The sequence below is a fragment of the Lissotriton vulgaris genome, unplaced genomic scaffold, assembly GCF_964263255.1.
Source record: "Lissotriton vulgaris unplaced genomic scaffold, aLisVul1.2 SCAFFOLD_2103, whole genome shotgun sequence".
NCBI classification, from domain to species: Eukaryota; Metazoa; Chordata; class Amphibia; order Caudata; family Salamandridae; genus Lissotriton; species Lissotriton vulgaris.
In genome coordinates, this window is record NW_028246552.1 from 45,480 (window position 1) to 67,186 (window position 21,707).

The following is a 21,707-nucleotide window of genomic DNA, read 5'->3' on the forward strand; positions in this document are numbered from 1 at the left end:
TTTGATTGTAGGAAGGTGGGGGCGGGGCGTTCAGGGAGAGCGGGGCCAGGTGACTCAGCCTCACGCTCGCAGCCCTGAAGCCTCACACGCCCCCACAGAGCAGCCAGGCAGGAGACCACGAACTGACAGTAAACGGTGAGGTGAAATCCGCAGCGGGACCCGCGGAGCGGGTTCCGCAAGTCGTGGGTGTAAGGCAGCCCTTAGCAGCAAACAGCTCCAGCCAGGTCCAACGAGCAAACAGCGTCCCACGAGGGGAGAGTCCAGGTGCCTTTTTGATTGTAGGAAGGTGGGGGCGGGGCGTTCAGGGAGAGCGGGGCCAGGTGACTCAGCCTCACGCTCGCAACCCTGAAGCCTCACACGCCCCCACAGAGCAGCCAGGCAGGAGACCACGAACTGACAGTAAACGGTGAGGTGAAATCCGCAGCGGGACCCGCGGAGCGGGTTCCGCAAGTCGTGGGTGTAAGGCAGCCCTTAGCAGCAAACAGCTCCAGCCAGGTCCAACGAGCAAACAGCGTCCCACGAGGGGAGAGTCCAGGTGCCTTTTTGATTGTAGGAAGGTGGGGGCGGGGCGTTCAGGGAGAGCGGGGCCAGGTGACTCAGCCTCACGCTCGCAGCCCTGAAGCCTCACACGCCCCCACAGAGCAGCCAGGCAGGAGACCACGAACTGACAGTAAACGGTGAGGTGAAATCCGCAGCGGGACCCGCGGAGCGGGTTCCGCAAGTCGTGGGTGTAAGGCAGCCCTTAGCAGCAAACAGCTCCAGCCAGGTCCAACGAGCAAACAGCGTCCCACGAGGGGAGAGTCCAGGTGCCTTTTTGATTGTAGGAAGGTGGGGGCGGGGCGTTCAGGGAGAGCGGGGCCAGGTGACTCAGCCTCACGCTCGCAGCCCTGAAGCCTCACACGCCCCCACAGAGCAGCCAGGCAGGAGACCACGAACTGACAGTAAACGGTGAGGTGAAATCCGCAGCGGGACCCGCGGAGCGGGTTCCGCAAGTCGTGGGTGTAAGGCAGCCCTTAGCAGCAAACAGCTCCAGCCAGGTCCAACGAGCAAACAGCGTCCCACGAGGGGAGAGTCCAGGTGCCTTTTTGATTGTAGGAAGGTGGGGCCGGGGCGTTCAGGGAGAGCGGGGCCAGGTGACTCAGCCTCACGCTCGCAGCCCTGAAGCCTCACACGCCCCCACAGAGCAGCCAGGCAGGAGACCACGAACTGACAGTAAACGGTGAAGTGAAATCCGCAGCGGGACCCGCGGAGCGGGTTCCGCAAGTCGTGGGTGTAAGGCAGCCCTTAGCAGCAAACAGCTCCAGCCAGGTCCAACGAGCAAACAGCGTCCCACGAGGGGAGAGTCCAGGTGCCTTTTTGATTGTAGGAAGGTGGGGCCGGGGCGTTCAGGGAGAGCGGGCCAGGTGACTCAGCCTCACGCTCGCAGCCCTGAAGCCTCACACGCCCCCACAGAGCAGCCAGGCAGGAGACCACGAACTGACAGTAAACGGTGAGGTGAAATCCGCAGCGGGACCCGCGGAGCGGGTTCCGCAAGTCGTGGGTGTAAGGCAGCCCTTAGCAGCAAACAGCTCCAGCCAGGTCCAACGAGCAAACAGCGTCCCACGAGGGGAGAGTCCAGGTGCCTTTTTGATTGTAGGAAGGTGGGGGCGGGGCGTTCAGGGAGAGCGGGGCCAGGTGACTCAGCCTCACGCTCGCAGCCCTGAAGCCTCACACGCCCCCACAGAGCAGCCAGGCAGGAGACCACGAACTGACAGTAAACGGTGAGGTGAAATCCGCAGCGGGACCCGCGGAGCGGGTTCCGCAAGTCGCGGGTGTAAGGCAGCCCTTAGCAGCAAACAGCTCCAGCCAGGTCCAACGAGCAAACAGCGTCCCACGAGGGGAGAGTCCAGGTGCCTTTTTGATTGTAGGAAGGTGAGGGCGGGGCGTTCAGGGAGAGCGGGGCCAGGTGACTCAGCCTCACGCTCGCAGCCCTGAAGCCTCACACGCCCCCACAGAGCAGCCAGGCAGGAGACCACGAACTGACAGTAAACGGTGAGGTGAAATCCGCAGCGGGACCCGCGGAGCGGGTTCCGCAAGTCGTGGGTGTAAGGCAGCCCTTAGCAGCAAACAGCTCCAGCCAGGTCCAACGAGCAAACAGCGTCCCACGAGGGGAGAGTCCAGGTGCCTTTTTGAATGTAGGAAGGTGGGGGCGGGGCGTTCAGGGAGAGCGGGGCCAGGTGACTCAGCCTCACGCTCGCAGCCCTGAAGCCTCACACGCCCCCACAGAGCAGCCAGGCAGGAGACCACGAACTGACAGTAAACGGTGAGGTGAAATCCGCAGCGGGACCCGCGGAGCGGGTTCCGCAAGTCGTGGGTGTAAGGCAGCCCTTAGCAGCAAACAGCTCCAGCCAGGTCCAACGAGCAAACAGCGTCCCCTTTAATCATAGGCAGAATTTGAACAGACTTTTGTGATTGTTCGAAAGTATCTAATAAAAAGTCTTCCTCTGCCTCATCTGAATGCATGGTGACCCCATGATAGATGGCAGCCCTATTCAGAGAGTGTCCAAACCTAATATGGTCTTCTGGGGGAGAAGGTTTGGATGGATATGTATGTGGGTCAGGAATATCTGGCACATCCTGTGGGTTTGGGTACTCCCAGTCTGGATCATCACTAGGGTAGGGAAATGGCTCATCTGGGTCTACCCCCCCGCCCCCCATGCTATACTCATCATCATTCTGAGGTGTATGTGGTGAAGAATGAGGAGGAGAGTTTTCAGGAGAACTTTGAGGTGAAATGTTAGGCGGAAGGGGAGGTGAAGGAGAAGGAAGTACCATGAGTTGTAGGCCTCACGGCGTACATAGGCCCAACGGCCCGCGTCGACGACCGGAATCGAACTGATGAAGTCGAGTCGATGTTTGATGATATCGGAAGTTGTTTGTAAAGTTTTTTCGCGTCGAAGTACCATTAAAGGTAGATTTTGAACCGGAGCGGAAAAGTTACATCTGAACCCAGTGGCGGAAAAAAACAATCTAAGGATGGAGCCGATGCCCATACGCACTGTCGTCCAAAGGAGGAGTCACCTATCTTGTGACTACAAAGACTTCTTCCAAGACGACAACATGCAATCATCCGAGCCCAACACCAGGTGGCGATCTATTGCTTAGTGTGAGATCTGCAGACGATATGCCTCGAACATTGCAATAACATAATATTACATAACACCCAAGAACTAACAGTGTGTAGTTAACATGAATACTCCTCATGGGAGGAGCCAAAGATCAGTATATATGTATGTTTAAATAGTGGTTACATTAAGTCAACATAAAGTTGTGCTGTCAATCCAGATCTACTCAAAAACGAGTTAAAGTACATATACAAAATAAAAAAACCAATATAGAAATTCATTATAAAAGAAAGGGTTGATGTAGTTGTAGACAATATATGGTAAATATGTTAAACTTACCTGGATAAATTTGTGGTAGGCTCTATAGCAGTAGGCTGAAAAAGGCTAACAAAGTAACCTACAACCGTAGTGCCATACATTACGATTGGAGTAAGAGCACAACTGAGAGAGGCACAGAAACTGCAGATGAAAAATGTCTACAATATTTCCATTGGTTACAGGCCCAAACACAACGAAGCCCATCCCTGACTGTTTGCTCAAGGTAAGACAGTTAAAGTAGGAAAAGTAAGCCATCTTTGTAAAATCATTTACCGTATTTTCATGTCGGAACCCGCAGTCAATAATATGGGGTTGCCATCGGCTGGGCTGCAATATATTCCATGGACACTGTGAGGTGAGGGCTGTTGGATAAATACAGACATAACATTGTAAGTTTTTTATTGTTATATGTTTTCAGTTTCTGCTCTTCAAACATGCCTAATTTTACTGATTTATCGGTCAAAATATTGCCTCCAAAATTGTTAATGGTTCTAAAACTTTGATAATTCACTGATGCCAGTTTCTGGAAGACTGACCTCGTTCTAAACCATGGGTGTGATCTGCCTTAACTGTACTTTCAGGACTGTACGAGGACCAAGTAATGATATCACCAAAAAAAAGATTGCTATCTTTTAGTTTGTGTCTTCAAGTTGCTTTACAGCCTTCCTCATTTTGAGGGGGTTGTGTTTCTAAGATGCTTTGAGGCTTAAACCCTTCTATCTACGGTATAAATGTAACTCGTGTGTACGATTTAGGATTTTTAAACTCAAACAATGTAAATTCTCTTTTTACGACTTCCTGAAATGTTTTTTAAAATTAAAAATTGGGTTGCATATTTTTTGCTAACCAAATAATCCAATTAGCTGAGCTTATATCAAAACAAAGCACAACATGCAACACAAAAACTATGATGGCAAGTTATTTAAGATATATCTCCATGCCTGGTCAATATCCACAACATCCTGGAGACATCCCTGAATAACAGCGACAAGTCAGAGCGCTGGAGTCCGGTGACTCTGTTTTCTCACTTATTCCATTCTCCTTTCCCCATTTCTACTATTGGCCCTCAACCCTCTAGAGAAAATAGAGCAGTCTTTATGTAGGAGCCTTTATTTAGCAGTAAACCTAAAAAAAAAAAATAGAATGTGGTCACAGGATACCCTCTTTATACTCATTACATGTCCACAATGAACAGCAATATAGAAAAATGTATTCTATTCAAAAGAATAAATGTTTTGTCCTCAGGAGGATGAATTAATTTTAGAGTAACACATTTAATTGCTCAAGCAGAAGCCTGGATTTAAACGTTTAGATTATATTTTACATATTATATATTTAATAGTACCAAAACACAGACAAAGATTAAAATTTTAATTTGCTTACATCACCAATGGAAAACCTCAACAGCAGTGATTACTGTGGGTCTATACGTTCTGTGCAATAAAAATCGTCAAATCGGAACGGAGCTTGGTATCAGGCAAGTTTTCCATCCTGTAATGGAGCTCTGCAGTGCAGTTACCCTGGGGCCCTGATCGCCATAAGCTGTGGTGCTAAAAGGAATAACCTGGCCCAATTTTGGACTGCTTATGGTGGCTAGAATCACCTGCAGCCGTCCACAATCACATGACCGCTGCGGTACAGTCTAGGCAGTAAAAGCATATAGGGCTGGGGCACACTACGCAGAGCCCATCCTCTCCTCAGCAAAGCCGTTGATGTGAAAGAGGCGTGGAACTGGCGAGTTCCTGGGGGAAGAAGCAGGAACATGGACAGCAGGAGACGACCTGCAGAATTGGTGGGCTACGTCTGCGTCAGGAGCAGATACGGGTTGGTGTGTGGGGGTTGAGTCCCGCATCCAGAAATCCCAGACTCTGGTGAGAGATTCGGTGGTAACTACACAGCAAGAACATGGCCCTGCCTCATAACTATTAGCTAGGCACCAACACACTAAGATCTCTTCCATTTTTTACGATCAGCACAAAGGAATTTGATACATGAACTCCATCCTCAGTCTTGTTAATGTTAAAAATGACTTATAAAGCGCACGTACACCGTTTCATGTCGCTGTAAAAGGCTCTGTATGCTACCTGCGGAGACATTAATTGTAGGCTTGTGCAAATAGCCATGTTTTAAGGGACTTCCTGAATTGCAGAAGGTCAGTGCAGGACCGGATCTCCAACGGGAGGGAGTTCCACAGTTTTGGGGAGATGGTAGCAAATCTGTGGCCTCCCTGACGCACCCGCTTGAACGGGAGGTTACGAGAGGGAGAGTGTCTGAATATCAGGCTGTTAATGAATTTGGGACTATTGACATGCAGGGATTTGAAGATAAGGCAGCCTGTTTTAAAGGCGCAACATTGAGGAATAGGGAGCCAAGGCAGTTTCCTCAGCACAGGGGTTGCTGGTCGCCATCTAGGTTGGAAAAAAACCATTCTGGCTGCGTGGTTTTGGGCCATCTATAACAGTTTGAGCAGGTTAAGTGGCATGCCCAGGTATGCAGAGTTAGCATAGTACAAGTGCGATAGGACGGTGGCTATTACGACTTGGATCAAAGCGTACTGTGTGAGAAGGCGATGTATCTTCCTGATCTTGTGCAGTTGGAAGAAACATTTAGAAATGACGGAGGCAACCTGGGTTTTCAGTGACAGGTCACTGTTGAGGATGACTCCTAGTGTTTTGGCCGAGGGGGAGGGAGAGGTTGGAGGTCCTAGCTCTGGTGGCCAGTAGTGTGGACCCCAAAACGTATGGCTGTTTCCAGTGAGAACCAGGGTTTAACTTAAGGTGGTTATGGTCCATCCATCGTTGAATATGCAGCATGGTGGCCTGGAATTCGGTGACAGAGCGTGCGAGTTGACAACCGCGAAGACTAATTGCAGGTCATCCGCATAGTTGAAGACCGTCACCTTCCTGTCTTTAAGGGACTGGATCAAGGGAACAATGTAGAGATTAAACAGGTGGGGAGAGAGAGCAGAGCCCTGTGGAACACCACAAGTTATTTTACGTGAAGGGGCCAAAAAGTGCACTCGGCGGACATCCTGAGACCGGTCCTCCAGAAAAGAGGTGAACCAGCGAGCCGCCGCACCTTGAATGCCAGTAAGTTTGACACTGTCAGCCAGAATAGTATGGTCGACTGTGTCAAAGGCGGCGGAGAGTTCCAGTAACACCAGTGCCTGGGGGGAGCATTTATCAGCATTGTCCCGAAGAGTGTCCAGGACAGCTAGAATTACAGTTTCAGTGGAATGAGCCGGCCGAAACTCTGCCTGAAACGGGTCGAGGTATTTAGACTCCTCCAAGAAGTTGGATAAGCATTTAGCTACGTAGGCCTCTAGTACCTTCGCCAAAAATGGAAGCAGGGAAATGGAACAGTAGTTAGCTAGACGCGCGTTTTTTCAGGAGGGGGACCACTATGGCTTTCTTGAAAGCCGTAGGGACTTGGCCGGAGGAGAGTGACTTGTTCAGAAGAGCGAGTGCATGGCCCGGGTAGACTGCGAAGCAGTCTTTGAGTATTTGAGGTGGGCAGCAGTCAGAGGGGGCACCTGCTTTAACTTTCACTAGGAGGTCCTGAAATATCTCGGTACTAATGGTGGGGAAGCAGCTGAGAGTACAGTTGTTTCTGTGCATGGCAGAAGAGTTCGAGTTGGGGGGGTGCTTGGGAATGCTGGCTTTGATAGTGGTGATTTTTTCAATGGAGTAATCATTTAATGAGCCACACAATGCTTGGGATAGCGTAACCTTCGAAAGGATTCTCTCTGGGTTGGACAGTTCGTTCATTATGATAAATATTTCTTTAGAGCTTTTGTTGGAATTGAGGATACGCATGTAGAAGTGGGCGTCTTTAGCTGAGAGGATGGCTCTTCTTATATTCATATAGTCTTGGGTCATTTTCTCAGGGCAATGTTTCGAAATTAGCCCCCAATAGTGCCTTCTGCCCCATTTAACAGTGTGGCGATTCTTTAGACACAGCAGCATCGGTATGCGGAAGGATAATGCATGACATCTCGCCCACGGTTTGAACTATGATCATATGCCCATCAAAGAAAGTATGCTACTCTTAGTATGGGTCTTCTGTTGGGCACAACGAAGTCCTGGCCTGAAGCCTAACCGGCTGCAGGCCAGGACGACCGAGACACTTCAAAAGCACTTTTGAAAATAAAGCTGACCCAAGGTCAGAGGCCACTCCAATATCTGAAATTCATATAGACAGTATCATGAAAGAGCTCCCAACCATCTGTCAAGTATGTTGTAAAATTTGATACTACAGTTTCGGACCCGTTCCTCTGAGCTCCATTCTGTCTGTGCATACCTTTCCTTTATTAACTCTCAAGTGGTTGCTTTAGAATCCAGACTCAGATTCTGAAGGTCGTATTGATGCAATCCCAGATTGGGAAACAAACGTGTAGTGCTTGAAGTAGAAGGTAGTGTATATGGGGGTCAGATTCACACGGGATAACATCAGTATACACGGACTACCTGAGAAAGCAGAGAAAAACTATCATGGGGTTTCTTCATGAACTCTTGCCACGTCTCACAGGCACTGACTTGCCAGAGCCCATTGAAATGCAATGGACACATCAGATCCATACAGGAGGACAGGGTTCAGGGTTCAGGGATAGACCTCTCCTACTGATAGCATGCCAGGGAAATCATACTGATGGAGAAACAACATAGGCGCCCATTTGCTTTTAAACTTTCGATACTATATTCACATCTCCGTCTGCTCCTCCAATAAAACCAATGTAAATAGGTGTTGTTTTCTGCACTAGGTCCCATCTCTGCAAAGTAGATGTCAAGTTTGATTTACTTTAACTGGCCATTATGATAAAAAACTGTTCATGATACAACAAGAAACTATGGCAAACAAGAGGGCCTGGAGAACTATTTAGACTTGGAATCATCGAATAAGGAAATAGTACCACCTGAACAAGTAACCAAGGGCACAGATGCACAACATCCTCACCAGCATCAACAATGGGGACCTTGACAAGGCTCCCAAAAACCACAAGGGACACCTCACCATCACTCTAACTGAAAGATCCAGAAGAGAATTGCGGAGAAGCTACACAATGATAGCGTTAAGTTGAATTCACCTTTAAGGCCCAAACAGGCTTGCAGGGAGTCAAAACTTGACTGTTACAGGCTCCCAATTAAACTCATTCCTTGGGAACAAGCAACATCACCATCTTGATTTTGGTGGAATTAGGAACTCTGGGACCAGGTTATACCCACTACCCACAGGAACAGGTCATATAGGGGGTGTAGTGACACCAAGGGTAAGTATCCCAATGATTACTACCCTTCTCTCTCCTTTACGCCCCTAAATTCAATATTTAGGTGGTCCGGACACCAGGAACGTAGATTTGCCTGACTAAAGAAGACGAAGGACAAAGAAGAGCTGAGGAAGCGAGAACTGTGGACTACCTGTAGACTTTGACCCCAAACCCTTCCTGACTGCTCCTACCCATACATTTGCGACAACCCGACTAGTCCTGCAGATGTGCATCCTCCAAAAGCATTAGAGGGCTGCCAGCAGTTCACCAATCAGCCAGCACTTGAAAGAGTCACTTTCCTGCATGCAACGTCTGCAGAAACCAAGGCTTGTTTCGTGTCCAGTGTGGACAAAAAAATGTCCAAGCCAATCTACCTATGTGGAACTCCTGCACCAGACAGGCCATCACAGAGAATAGCCCTGCTGTTCTGTTTTTTCTCCCTCTGCAGATCTGACCAAGAGCCGCGAGCACCTTCGACACAAGGGAACAGCTGATCAAAACCTTCTGCACCCAAGCTAACCAGCCTGGGTCCACAAAAACTGAATGTGCCCCCCCGCTCCCAAGACCCTCGTGAACCGAGTCCCTGGTTAGGAGCTCCCAGACTTGTCCCCAAACCTCCTTCTGCTGCAGTTTCTAGGCACCCCTATACAAGTGTGCAAGGCTTCAACACCTCCAGCACCTCTGCACTGGATACCCCAGGGCAGGTAAACCAGAACTGCTGGTGGATCTTGTGAACTTGACCCCCTAGCACCTTATGTTCTAAATGGGACCCCCAAAATATGATTGCAAGTACTTGTATGAAGTATATATTTCTTTCTCTATTGGAAAGCATTACACATGAAAGCGCATTTGTATGACATTTTTACTTGACTGTAAAAATTGATAACTAGAAACGTCCTTACCTAATTCTGAAGATCTTGGTATCTAATATAATATAAAAATCCTGGTCATTTTTCTAACTTGGTTTCAAGTTGTCATCAGTGGCGGGGAGGAGGTCAGTCTGAGTGCGGTGGTGGGGTCTGAGTCTGAACTGAGTCATGATGAGGAGGTAGTTGTCGGCTGAGGTGGATAACTATATGTTTGTTTATCGTCTTCTCCATGACCTTAGCAGGGCAGTGTAGCAAGGAGATGGGGCAGTAATTGGCTAGCATCTTCGACTTGGCATAGGGTTTCTTTAGGAGGGAAGTACTGAGGCGTATTTCCAGGTATCCAGGAAGTTGGCTGTGTGGATCGAATGATTCAGGTTCAAAGTAACGGACTTGCTGATGGAGTCCAGTTCTTTTGCAAAGATGTGGTGAGGGCATGAGGGTGCCCGGAGTAAATGGTTGCTGCAATTTCTTGTGTGGCAATGGTGAGCCAGGCGGTCAAGGTGCCTCTCTGGGTTTTTGTGGTGCCGAGTTGGAGTGCTGCAAGGGTAGATGAGTCCAGTTGGGGCTAAAGGTTGTCGCAGATGCTGGTGATCTTGCTGCTGAAGAAGAAAGAAAGCTGGGTGCAGACAACCTGTGCGATGGTGACGCTGGTGGAGCTTGGTGCTGGAGAGGTGAAATCTTCCATGATGTCAAAGACTTTCTTTGCACTGTTGATGCTGCTTTCGATACGCTGACATATCCTGTAGCTATTGTGGATAATATGAATCTCTCTATGAGTCCAGCCAACCAAACACTGTAGCCTTGGGACAGAAGTTTTTGCAACTTTTAAAGCTCACTACCTCATCAGCAGGGACTCCTTGAAGGTGAACTAACCGAGGAAGATATATAGGAAGCTGCATAAGCTTCACCCACTTTCCCCTCCCCTAGGGAAGATGCATACCCAGGGGAATTTGACAAATTAAGCATCTGCTTGGTCCCTTGCTGCATAAGGCAACCAAGGAAGCAGAGTCTTTAGGACCGCTGAAACCCCGCTCTAACAAAGCAATCATATCACCCCTCCCTAAACCTGAAAACTATCACCTTAACGCACAAGTTACTTACCTTCGGTAACGATATATCTGTAAGAAACAGTAGTTAGTATTAGATTCCTTACCTTAGAATATCCCCAGGCGTCAGACTGGATCCGGAAACGTTTGCGTAGCAGCACCCCTGAGCGTCGGTAGGCGTCGTCTGCGACTCCGCGTCAGTCGTCGGCGTCGTTGGCGCCGGGATGACATCGCCGGAGTACTTAGACGCCGCCCTCGCGCACTGACGTCAGTTCTTGTACACAGCTTTTCCGCGCCAGAAACGCAGAGCCATGATAAAAACCAACACTGGTGCCATGAAACTAGGGCCCTGAAAGGGATGACCTTAACTCTAGATATCGGTTCGCAGAACGGGGAGGATGGGTGGGGGGGTAAGGAATCTAATACTAACTACTGTTTCTTACAGATATATCGTTACCGAAGGTAAGTAACTTGTGCATCTGAAAGAAACAGGTTAGTATTAGATTCCTTACCTTAGAATAGATAACCCAGCAATACCAACCCCGGTGGTGGGTCTGCGAACCAATAATCACACCAGAAAGTCCTGGAGGACGGAACAGCCAAAGAAGCCATCCCTCCAGACTTGGCTGTCCAGGCAGTAGTGTCTTGCAAATGTGTGCAGTGAGGCCCACTAGCTGCCTGCCAGCTGTCCTGCAAGGGGACATGCCTTGATACACAAGACGACCCACCGAGAGATGGTCCGTTTGGGCTCCGCCCGCCCTTTCTTAGCGCACACGTAACCAACAAAGTGTTGGTCATCCACCCGGAACTGCCGTGTGCGAACCAAATAGAAAGAGAGCGCACGTTTTCGGTCCAGACGGTGGAGCCGCTCTTCCTCTTTAGAGGGATGCGGAGGCGGAAAGAAGGTGGACAAGGTGATGGACTGCCCGATGTGGAAGGCCGTAACTACCTTGGACAGGAAAGAGGGTCTTGTCCGCAACACAACCTTGTCCGGATGGACAGAAAGGAACGGAGGCTTGGATGAAAGAGCCTGGAGCTCACTAACTCTCCTGGCAGAGGTGATGGCAACCAGGAAAGCAGTCTTAAGGGTAAGAAGATGGAGAGGACAGTTATGAAGTGGCTCGAAGGGAGCGCACATCAGAAAAGTAAGTACAAGGTTCAAGTCCCACTGAGGCATCACAAAAGGAACAGGGGGGAACATATGAGTGATGCCCTTCAAGAATCTATTAACAACCGGGGACTTGAACAAGGAAGGCTGATCAGGTAGCCTTAAGAAGGCGGAAAGGGCAGAAAGGTAGCTCTTGAGAGTGTCCAGAGCAGAGCCCTGCTGGGCAAGAGAAAGAAGGAAGAGAGAACCTCAGAAAGAGGGGCAGAAAGGGGATCCACAGCCTTTGCTGTGCACCATGCCACAAACTTTTTCCACCTGCAGGCGTATACCGACTTTGTGGAGGGACGCCCAGCTGCCAGAATCACATCACAAACTTCAGGAGGCAAGTCAAATGGCCTCAACTGTCGCCGCTCAATCTCCAAGCATGGAGGTGGAGACTGGACAGGTTCGGGTGGAGGACCATCCCCTGCTGCTGCGACAGAAGCTCCTCCTGAAGAGGCAGACAAATCAGGGGATCGACAGACATGCGAAGTAGCTCGGGATACCAGTATCTTCGTGCCAAGTCTGGAGCCACAAGGATAACTTGGGCCCGGTCGCGTCTGATCTTCTTCAGCCCTCTGGGCAGAAGTGGTATAGGCGGAAAGGTGTACAACAGACCGCAGCTCCACTCGCGACGAAAAGCGTCTTCGAGCGAGTGCCGCCTTGGAAATTCCAACGTGCAGAACTGATGACATTGCGCGTTCTCTTCTGTGGCGAATAGATCTAACCAAGGCTCTCCCCACTGCTGAAAGAGGTCTTGCGCCATGTCCAAGTTCAGACGCCATTCGTGATCCATCATGCACCGACGGCTGCGTTCGTCCGCCCTGGCGTTCAGGGAACCTGCCAGGTGTTGAACCATCAAGGTCACGCCCTGATGTTCCAGCCACTGCCAGAGGCGCAGAGCCTCCTGGCATAGGGGCCACGACCCCACCCCGCCCTGTTTGTTGCAGTACCACATGGCGGTGGTGTTGTCCGTGAACACCTGCACTACACTCCCCCGGACAGAGGGGAGGAATGCCTTCAGCGCAAGCGGGATCGCCCGCAGCTCCAGAAGGTTGATGTGGAAGAGGGACTCCGCCAGAGACCAGAGGCCTCTGATCTCCGCCTCTCCCATGTGGCCTCCCCAGCCCTGGAGGGACGCGTCCGTCACAACTACATGCTCCGGTTGGGGTAGGGAGAGGATCTGCCGCTGCCACAACTGCAAATGTCTTGCAGTGCCCTCCGAGATCAAGACATGGTCGGACAAGTTGCCCTGATGCTGGGCACACTGAAACTTCAGGTCCCACTGCAGAGCCCGCATCCGCCACCTGGCGTGATGCACCAGAAGGATGCAGAAGGTCATCAGCCCCAGAAGCCGCAGCGTCAATCTGACCGAGACCCGGGATAACGGCTGAAAGATCGGAATCAGAGACTGAATATACCGAACCCGCTGCTCGGTAGGATAAACCCAAAACTGCGCCGAGTCCAGAACCGCTCCAATGAAGAGGAGCTTCTGAGAGGGACACAGGTGCGACTTCGGTACATTGATGGAGAACCCCAGCAGGTGCAGGAGGTCAGACGTAGTCTGGAAGTGGCTAACGACTGTCTGGGGCGAGCCTGCCTTCAACATCCAGTCGTCGAGGTAGGCGAAGACTGAAACACCTAACCTGCGCAGATGAGCTGCGACCACCGCCATCACTTTCATTAACACTCGTGGGGCGCTGGTAAGGCCGAAGGGGAGCACGGTAAATTGAAAGTGCTCGTGGCCTAACGTGAACCGCAGGTAACGCCGGTGGGCCGGCAGGACGGGGATATGAAAATAAGCGTCCTGCAAGTCCAACGCTACCATCCAGTCTCCCGGGTTCAGGGCAGCTAGGACCTGAGCCAGTGTCAGCATCTTGAACTTATCCTGCCGGAGGAAGCCATTGATGTTCCGCAGGTCTAAGATAGGGCGTAGGCCCCCTTTGCCCTTCTTGGGTACCAGAAAGTAGTGGGAATAACAACCACACCCTACTTCTGGCCCAGGAAAGCGCTCGATGGCCCCCTTGGCCAAAAGGGCCGTAACTTCCTCTCGTAGAAGTGTAAAGTGATCCCCCGACACGCGGTGGTACTGTGGAGGCATGGCTGGAGGGGTCACCTCGAAGGGGAGGGAGTAGCCCCTTCGGACGATTTGCAGCACCCACCTGTCCGATGTGACAGTGCACCAGTGGAGGTGGTGCTGGCGAACTCTGCCCCCCACTGGCGTCACATGGGCCTGAAAGCTCGGACTAGGAGGGTTTCGAGGCGGATGCTGCAGGGGCAGGTGTGGACTGGCCTCGCCGTTGTCCCCGACGACCGCCGCCACGGCGGTTTCCACGTCCGCCACCGCGCTGGACGGTAGTCTGCAGTCCGTGGCTGGCAGGATGTGTGGGGGTGCCCCTTTCTTGGCCACGAAAGGAGCGAAAAGCAGCCGTTTGCTGGCGCAGGGCCGAGAGGCCCAAGGACTTAGCCGTAGCCCTGGAGTCCTTAAAGCACTCAAGCGCATGGTCTGCTTTGTCGCAAAAGAGGCGACGGCCATCAAACGGCATGTCCATAAGGGTGTTTTGGACATCAGCCGAAAAATTGGCGGATCTCAACCAGGCGTGGCGACGAATCGCCACCGTCGTTGCCATTGCTCTGCCTAGTGAGTCTGTGGTATCCAGCCCACACCGGATGGAGTACCGTGCTGCATCTCGACCTTCCGCAAGGTCTTGGATGAGTTTAGTCTGGACCTCCACCGGACATTGTGGCAGCATGTCCGCGACGTGTCCCACAGACAGTGGATGTAAAGGCCCAAAACGCACGCGGTGTTGACTAACCGCAGCCCTAAACTCAGCGATGAGAATACCTTTTTCCCGTATTTCTCGTACCTCTTGGATTCCTGATCGGGGTGAGCCGTCGGGAATGCGGTCTGGGATTTGGAGGCCTGGATGACCAAGCTCTCGGGGGAGGGGTAGGTGGACAGGAAGCAAGGGTCGCCCGGACCGGGCGGTGGCGTCTGGCCACATTCCTATCTACAGGCTGACCTGTAGCGGGCTTGGACCAAGTGCCCAGAAGAACGTCAGACAAGGCCTCATTAAACAGCAGCAGAGGCTCGGCCGAGCTTGCCTGCGGTTTAAGGACCTGAGTGAGGAGGTTAGTCCTCACGGCCGCGACGGGGAGCTCCAGGCCCAAGGCCTTGGCTGCCCGCGTCAGCACCCCACTGTAAGCAGCCCCCTTCTCCTTAGCCACGATAGGAGGGGAGACAAAGCCAGTGTCCGGCGAGGTGTCCAGAACACTGGCGTCCCCTATCTCACCTGCCCAGTCCTGATAAGACTGGCACTCCTGTGCCAGAGGGTCCTCAGACCCCTCCCAATCCGCCTCGCCACCCAGCACCTGAGCCTCAGGATCAAAGGATGGGGCCGGGTCATAGAAGTAAAAATCTCCCAACGGCGTCTGATACGGCGCCGTTCCGGCGCCGGACCCGAATCAAGGGAGGGATCGGGGACAGTGCCGCTCGGAGGTGGCGGCGACACCCTGGGGGCCGGCGCCGACGAGGTCGCCCAGCGACAACCCGGATCCGGACGCGGATCCTGCGGGGGCCTGCGGCGCCAGGACCGAAGTCACCGGCGGCGTCAGCGCCGAAGCGCCCGACCCGCTGGAACCATCAGTCGGGCCACTGGGCCAGGAGGCGCCGCGGAGCCCGATGGAGGAGTGAGCGAACTCATGGCCGTGAGAAAGGCCTCGTTCTCCTCCAGTGGCGCGTTCTGCCCAGGGACCGACGGGTATGAAGCAGGCCGCGGAGGCGGTGTCGTCCAAACACCCGGCCGCGTCACGCGAGTGTCGGGGGGAGTCAGAAGAGCGATGACGTCTCTTCGACTTCTTGTGCTTATCTGAGGACTTCGAGCCCGAAGACCGAGGACGACTCCCGGAGCTATGGTGGCTCCGACCCCGCGACCGGTCCCTCGACCTCCTCGCGGACCTGGACCTCGAGCGGTGCGGGCCGACTGCCGGAGCTCGAGTCGCTTGCGGGACCGCTCCCGCCTAGATTTAGACGTCAGGGCTCGACAGTCGGAGCAGGCCTTGTCATTGTGGTCGAGGCCCAGGCAATGAAGACACCGGCGGTGGTGGTCGGTAACCAACATCAGTCGGCCCAGAGTTTGAACCCGGGCATCCCTAACGGCACTGTCGGAGTCGTTAGACTTCGAAAAGGATCAAAATGATCGAAAAAGTTTAGTCAAAAATTGACTAAGGGGTACCACTTTTTCCGGATCTGCGCTAGCTGGCGCGGAAAAAAGAAGAACTGATGTCAGCGCGCAAGGGCGGCGTCTAAGTACTCCGGCGACGTCATCCCGGCACCAACAACGCCGACGACTGACGCGGAGCCACAGACGACGCCTACCGACGTGCAGGGGTACTGCTCCGCAAAAGTTTCTGGATCGAGTCTGACGCCTGGGGATATTCTAAGGTAAGGAATCTAATACTGACCTGTTTCTTTCAGATTACCCAAATTATAGGCCCATTTCACTTATTAATGTGAATATAAAAATCTTGGCAAATGTTTTTTATTTTTTTTATTTGTATGTATCAATTTTATCAAGTACATACCCAAAAAAAGGACACATACAAGAATATGAATCATTACAAGGCGAATGAAGTGCATAGATCTCAAGAACTCCCGCCCCTCCCATTCCACCCATAACCGCATCCCAGGAGGCCAAACAGATACATATGTGCACCACTCTGCGGTGACGCTATGACTGCAATCTCTACATATTATTCGAATTACAACCAGTGAATTCCATTCCACATACATGATGATATTAGAGTCAGGTTTGGTAGTAGTCCAGATCATGTCCGGTAGGTGTACATCAAGGTCAATACAGCAATTTCAGCACATACAACAATACCGTTCAAAACAAATCAGCATGAGTCATCAAATATGCCGTAAGGGGGCTCCAGAAATCTTTGGGGCGGGAAGACTCCGGCAACTCCTCCTCAAACGCTTGTAACTGGTCTCTACAGTAAACCAGGTCTCTGAGTCACTGCTTTATAGTGAGGGCGGACCTCGATCCCCATCTCTGCGCCACCGCCCTCTTGGCAAACAAAGTGGAGAGCACAACAATGCTTCTACTATCTGGCTTTCAGCGTTTCACATAACCCAGAAGGCACAGCTCGGGCATACATTCCACAGGTTCTAACACCACCTCCAACAGAATGCGATTCACACCAGTCCAGAAGGTCAGCACAGTCCCACACAGCCATGCAACATGGTAAAAATCCACATTTGCGGCACCACAGCACACACAATTCACCGTCTCTCTCAGGCCATACTTGTGAAGTCTCAATGGCGAGTAATATACCTGATGCAGGTACTTAAAATGGATGATTCTGAGGTTGCAGTTGGCCGTAAGCCGGAACGTAAGCTGACAGCATGCAGTCCAGACCTCCATCGTGATCGGGCTGCCTATCGTGGTCTGCCAGCGCTGGCATGACGGGTGGTCCGCTAACTCACGTTCCCGCTGGGAGGAGTTATAAAGCTTAGTGTTAAGCCCTTTACGGCTCTCTCCCATAAGCACCACCTGCAGTGCCCGTAGAGTCGTAGGCTCAGCGGGAAAGTCTGGATACACATTCCTAACAGCCTGGCGGACCCGAACATACATGAAGCTGAACATGAAACCACGCTCCACTCCATTTTGAGCTTCGCCAATAGTTTTGAACCGACCCTCTTTGTACAGATCCCCCACCCTGACAATGCCCGCCGTCGCAAGCTCCTTCAAAGCTGAGGGCTCCAGTGCAGCCGACACTCCCGGGTGGGACGCAATGGGCAGAAGAGGAGCATACAAATATGATAGCTGCGCCCTAGTGACCAGCGCCTGCCAAGCCCAGGACGTGCACATTGGAGGATTAATCTCCGTCCTGGGCCCACCCGAGCCTCCCGACAGGACCATCGCCTGTACCGGGACGGGAAGGACAGCGTCAGCCTCAATAGCCACATGTGGTTGAAAGCGTTGTGGGAAGTGCTAATAATGGGCAAAGTGTGCCTGCGCACAGAGGTAATAGAGACGAAGGTCAGGAGCCTCAAACCCCCCCCCCCCCTCTATCAAAGGGCTGCACCAATAGATCACATTGACATCGGGGTTGTTTTCCTCCCCAAACAAAGGACAGCAGTGCCGACTGCAGCGTGCGGAATAGTACTATATTCTATTTAATGGGTATGTTTATAAAGAAGTACAGCATCTTAGGCAGGAATACAATTTTTGCCACTGCGATTCTATCCGCCAAATATAATGGAAGACGCGACCATCGCTTTGCCTGCTCCGTGATGCGAGTGATAGAATGTCCCTAGTTCTCTGCTATCACTACCTCTGGATCCCTATGGATCCACACCCACAGGTACTTCACATGCTCAGAGGTCCAAACCAATGGAAAGTTGAGGTCCAGTTCAGTTCAATTAGCTTTATTCGATTTCAGTATAAAAATCATAAAAGCAACAGCAGCATAAAAATATACACCAAATACATCAACACATTTAATTTCACAAAAATTTAGCAACCATTAAGAAAAGATTAAATCAGTAAAAAGAATCAGCTAATCACTGGGCAAAAGGAAGAGTGAGTAGATCAATTAAAAGCATCGGGGAGGGGGCCACTCAATACAGGACCACTTCTCACCATCCAGGGATTACTCTATGTTACTTGACGATGCCGCGGGGCATATAATGTTCTGGGGTAAAAATCATTTATAGTCCAAATAGATATTGGTCCATCACCTATTCGTGGCTGCCAAGATTTGAGGTATGGGACGACATAATTGTTACTAAATTTTACGAGTACCAAATCGCCTACAGTATTTTTGGGGAGAGGTCCTAACCAGCCCACCCTTCTGATGCTTAGTATTGTTCCATCTATGTTGGGGGGCAAAGGTCTATTTTTAGTTAGCCAGAACACTACCTTGTTCCTTAAGTCTTGCTGTCTTTCGTGTTTCCCCTTTGGGAGTTCTGGTATTCCTGCGAGGACACACACGATAGGAGCTGCCTCTGGTGGCAAATTTAGATGATTTGTTTTGCGTGGTGTAGTGCCATGACTGGCCGTTATTCTTTTATGAGATGGTATTTCTTTCTTCTGCCCGGCCCTGGGATAAGAACTCTTTGATATTGTGGTGGTATTTGGTTTGTTTAAGGTTTCCATGTGTGGAGCAGCTAGTTGATTACAGGTGGTTTTGTATTGTGTTATGAAGTTAGGCGTTTCTATGTGGGCTGGACACTGTGATTGTACAGATCCTCCCTTAGTTTTGGTAGTTAGCAAGTTAGCCTTTATTGCTTCCTCGACACCCGTGAGCCTGTCCCCTAAGCTAGTCATTTTGTCAATCAACGGGGATATAATGGATTTCAGCATATTTTCGAGCGTGGACAGCAAGGAATCCTGTATAGATGCTTTCAGGGTATCAGTGCTGGGAGTGCTGGGAGTATTATGTACCGATTGATTTCTGGTGGATTTTTGTTGCTTAACCTGACTGGCCGCTTGTTTAACCTTATCTCTCTTCCTTTGGACCGACAACACCTGGGAGGCTGCGGGTAGAGTAATTGATGATGGTCGTACTATGGGGGGCGTAACCTGAAAGATTTGAGTTGATTGGGTAGAGCGACTGAGCCCAGGACTAGTCATAATTATAGGGGTAATAGGAACAGTAGTTTGCACAGGTTCTAGATCCACAGGGGCATATGAGGATTTACACATTTGATTTAGTTCATCCAGTAATGATAAAGGTGGGGCTGTATCAGCAATCTGTGGGGGAGAGCCCGTACTGAGGGAACAGTCCATAATTGGAGATCTTTCTATTCTCTCCAAATCCGTAATAATTGGCAGTATTGCACTCTTGAAGTAATAGTCCATTGTTCCCCTAAGCAAGTCACCCTCGGGGGAAAATGTTCTCATGCCCCCCTTACAAGACATGTCGTGACAGCTTTTAATGTTAAGAACTAAAACAATACCGGCAACCGTACTGTAGTGACTCTTGGCAAGGACCTACGAAAGAAGCCAGGATAGTCAGTACGTAGTGGTACCTTTAGTCAATGTTCCTCGACGTTTGTATCAGAAACAAGGGGGGTGCCCCGTCCCGGCCTCCTCTGGCCTATGATGGCCTTGGATGGTCCCGCCCTTGTCCCGGGCTTCTCCCGGCGCGTCCCACGCGCGATCCCGCGACGCGGGGTCTGGCCTCCCAGTTAAAGCGCCTCCGGGCGCGGAAGTTGCGTGGGCGGCTTCCGCCGCAAAGCAGGCTGGGGGATGTAGTCCCTGTGGCTGTATGGTGGCGCGGTGTCTGCAGCGGCAGCGGCAGCCTTCACCCAGGTAGGGCGATCAGCGGTGCTGCGGCCAGGGAGCTCTTCACTCGCCCCTCAGCCCCTCAGCCCCTCTACCTCCTTGTAAAACGAGCGTCAATTTCCCTCGTGTTCACTGATAGTGGGAAGACCACAGACTTGGACCAATTGATGCCAATTCCCGAGAACCTTTCGAATTGGACATACTCCCTTAGCAGTGGCGATAAGTATGTAGCAGGCTATCGGACATATAGCAACATATCGTCCGCATAAAGCGAAACAATCAGCGGGCGCTGTCGGAACCGTAACGCGGCGGCAGAATAATTCTGGCGAAGCTTACACGCCAGAGGCTCTAGTGCCAGAAAAAAAAGCATGGGCGACAGGGAACAGCCCTGCCTCGTGCCTCTCTCTGTAGGAAATAAAGACAAGACCCTGCAGTTAACCAGCACCCTGGCAACCAGTCCATTATAAAGAACTCTAAGCCACTGCACGAAGAAGGGAGGAAACCCCATCCTGCTCAGAACCGTGAATATGTATGACCAGTGTACAGAATTGAATGCTTTTGCTGCATCAAGCAGCACAGCAAACGCCTGGAAATCTGGTTCGAAATAGTGGAGCGTGAAAAATAATATGCGCAGATTATGCGTAGTGGAGCGCTCCATAACAAAGCCGGACTGATCTGGTAATACTAATAAAGGAATCAAGGGCTGGAGTCTAGTGGCTATCATTTTTGCCAATATCTTTGTGTCAATGTTAATGATTGAGAGTGGTCTATAAGATCCACACTGATTAGGGGGCTTTTCTGGTTTTAAGCGAGTAACTAGCAAGGCTTCCCGGAGCGAAGGCACATTCTCCTCATTAAAGGGCTGCACCAAATTCTCACGATGAGCATTGGTCAGCCACCCCAGTGCCACATCATCCAGGTAGTAATGAGTCTCCCCAGCAGCATAAAGATCTTTATAGAATTTCAGTACAACATCACAAAGCGCCTCCGTTGAGTGGCAAGGCGTACCAGTGTCATCAATAAGCTCATTAATGGGCTCCTGACTACGAGGCTCCGCCAATTTTTGGGCTAGAGAACGACTAGGCCGCCTACCTTCCCCGTAATACCGAGCCACTCGACGTTGTGAGCAGTGCCGTAACTCCTGGTCTACAGTATCGTTATGCTCTGTGACCAGTACCCCAATCTGTGCTAGTTTATCTGCAGTAGGGTCAGCATCAAAGGCACGCTCCAGAAGGGGTATGTCAGCCGCTAACTTTCGTATCCGACGGCAGATATCACGTAGGACTCCCGATTGCACCCTTATGTAGGCCCCTCGGATGATGACCTTAAAGGCCTCCCAAAGGACTCCTCACTATCCACAGTACCCTCATTTTCTTTAAAATAATTCTCAATCGCCTCCGCTATAGTTTGCTTAAACACCGGGTCTTTAAGCTCAGACGGCTGAAGCCTCCATGCAAAATGTGGTGTTTGATAATCTGGTAGTATCATCTCCAGGACCACCGGGGAGTGGTCGGAGAGAGATCGGGCTGCATGGGATACACTCTTGACCCAATGACACGCCTCTCCTGAAAGCAACCACAATTCAAAGCGGGACCACGAGCCATGCCCTGAAGACGCGAAAGTGCTCTCGCGAGCCTCCGAGTGACGCAATCGCCAGATGTCG

At 51.3% G+C, this 21,707-nt stretch overlaps 1 protein-coding gene across 1 annotated transcript in view; it reads right to left on the reverse strand.

The window, feature by feature from the left end:
• The window catches only part of PIK3R4 (phosphoinositide-3-kinase regulatory subunit 4), a 250,220-nt gene that overhangs the window by 36,922 nt on the left and 191,591 nt on the right, over positions 1-21,707 (reverse strand). Inside the window, exon 18 of the mRNA XM_086949456.1 lies at positions 3,696-3,784. Coding sequence (XP_086805582.1) covers positions 3,696-3,784 — 89 coding nt within the window. The remainder of the gene's footprint in view (positions 1-3,695; positions 3,785-21,707) is intronic.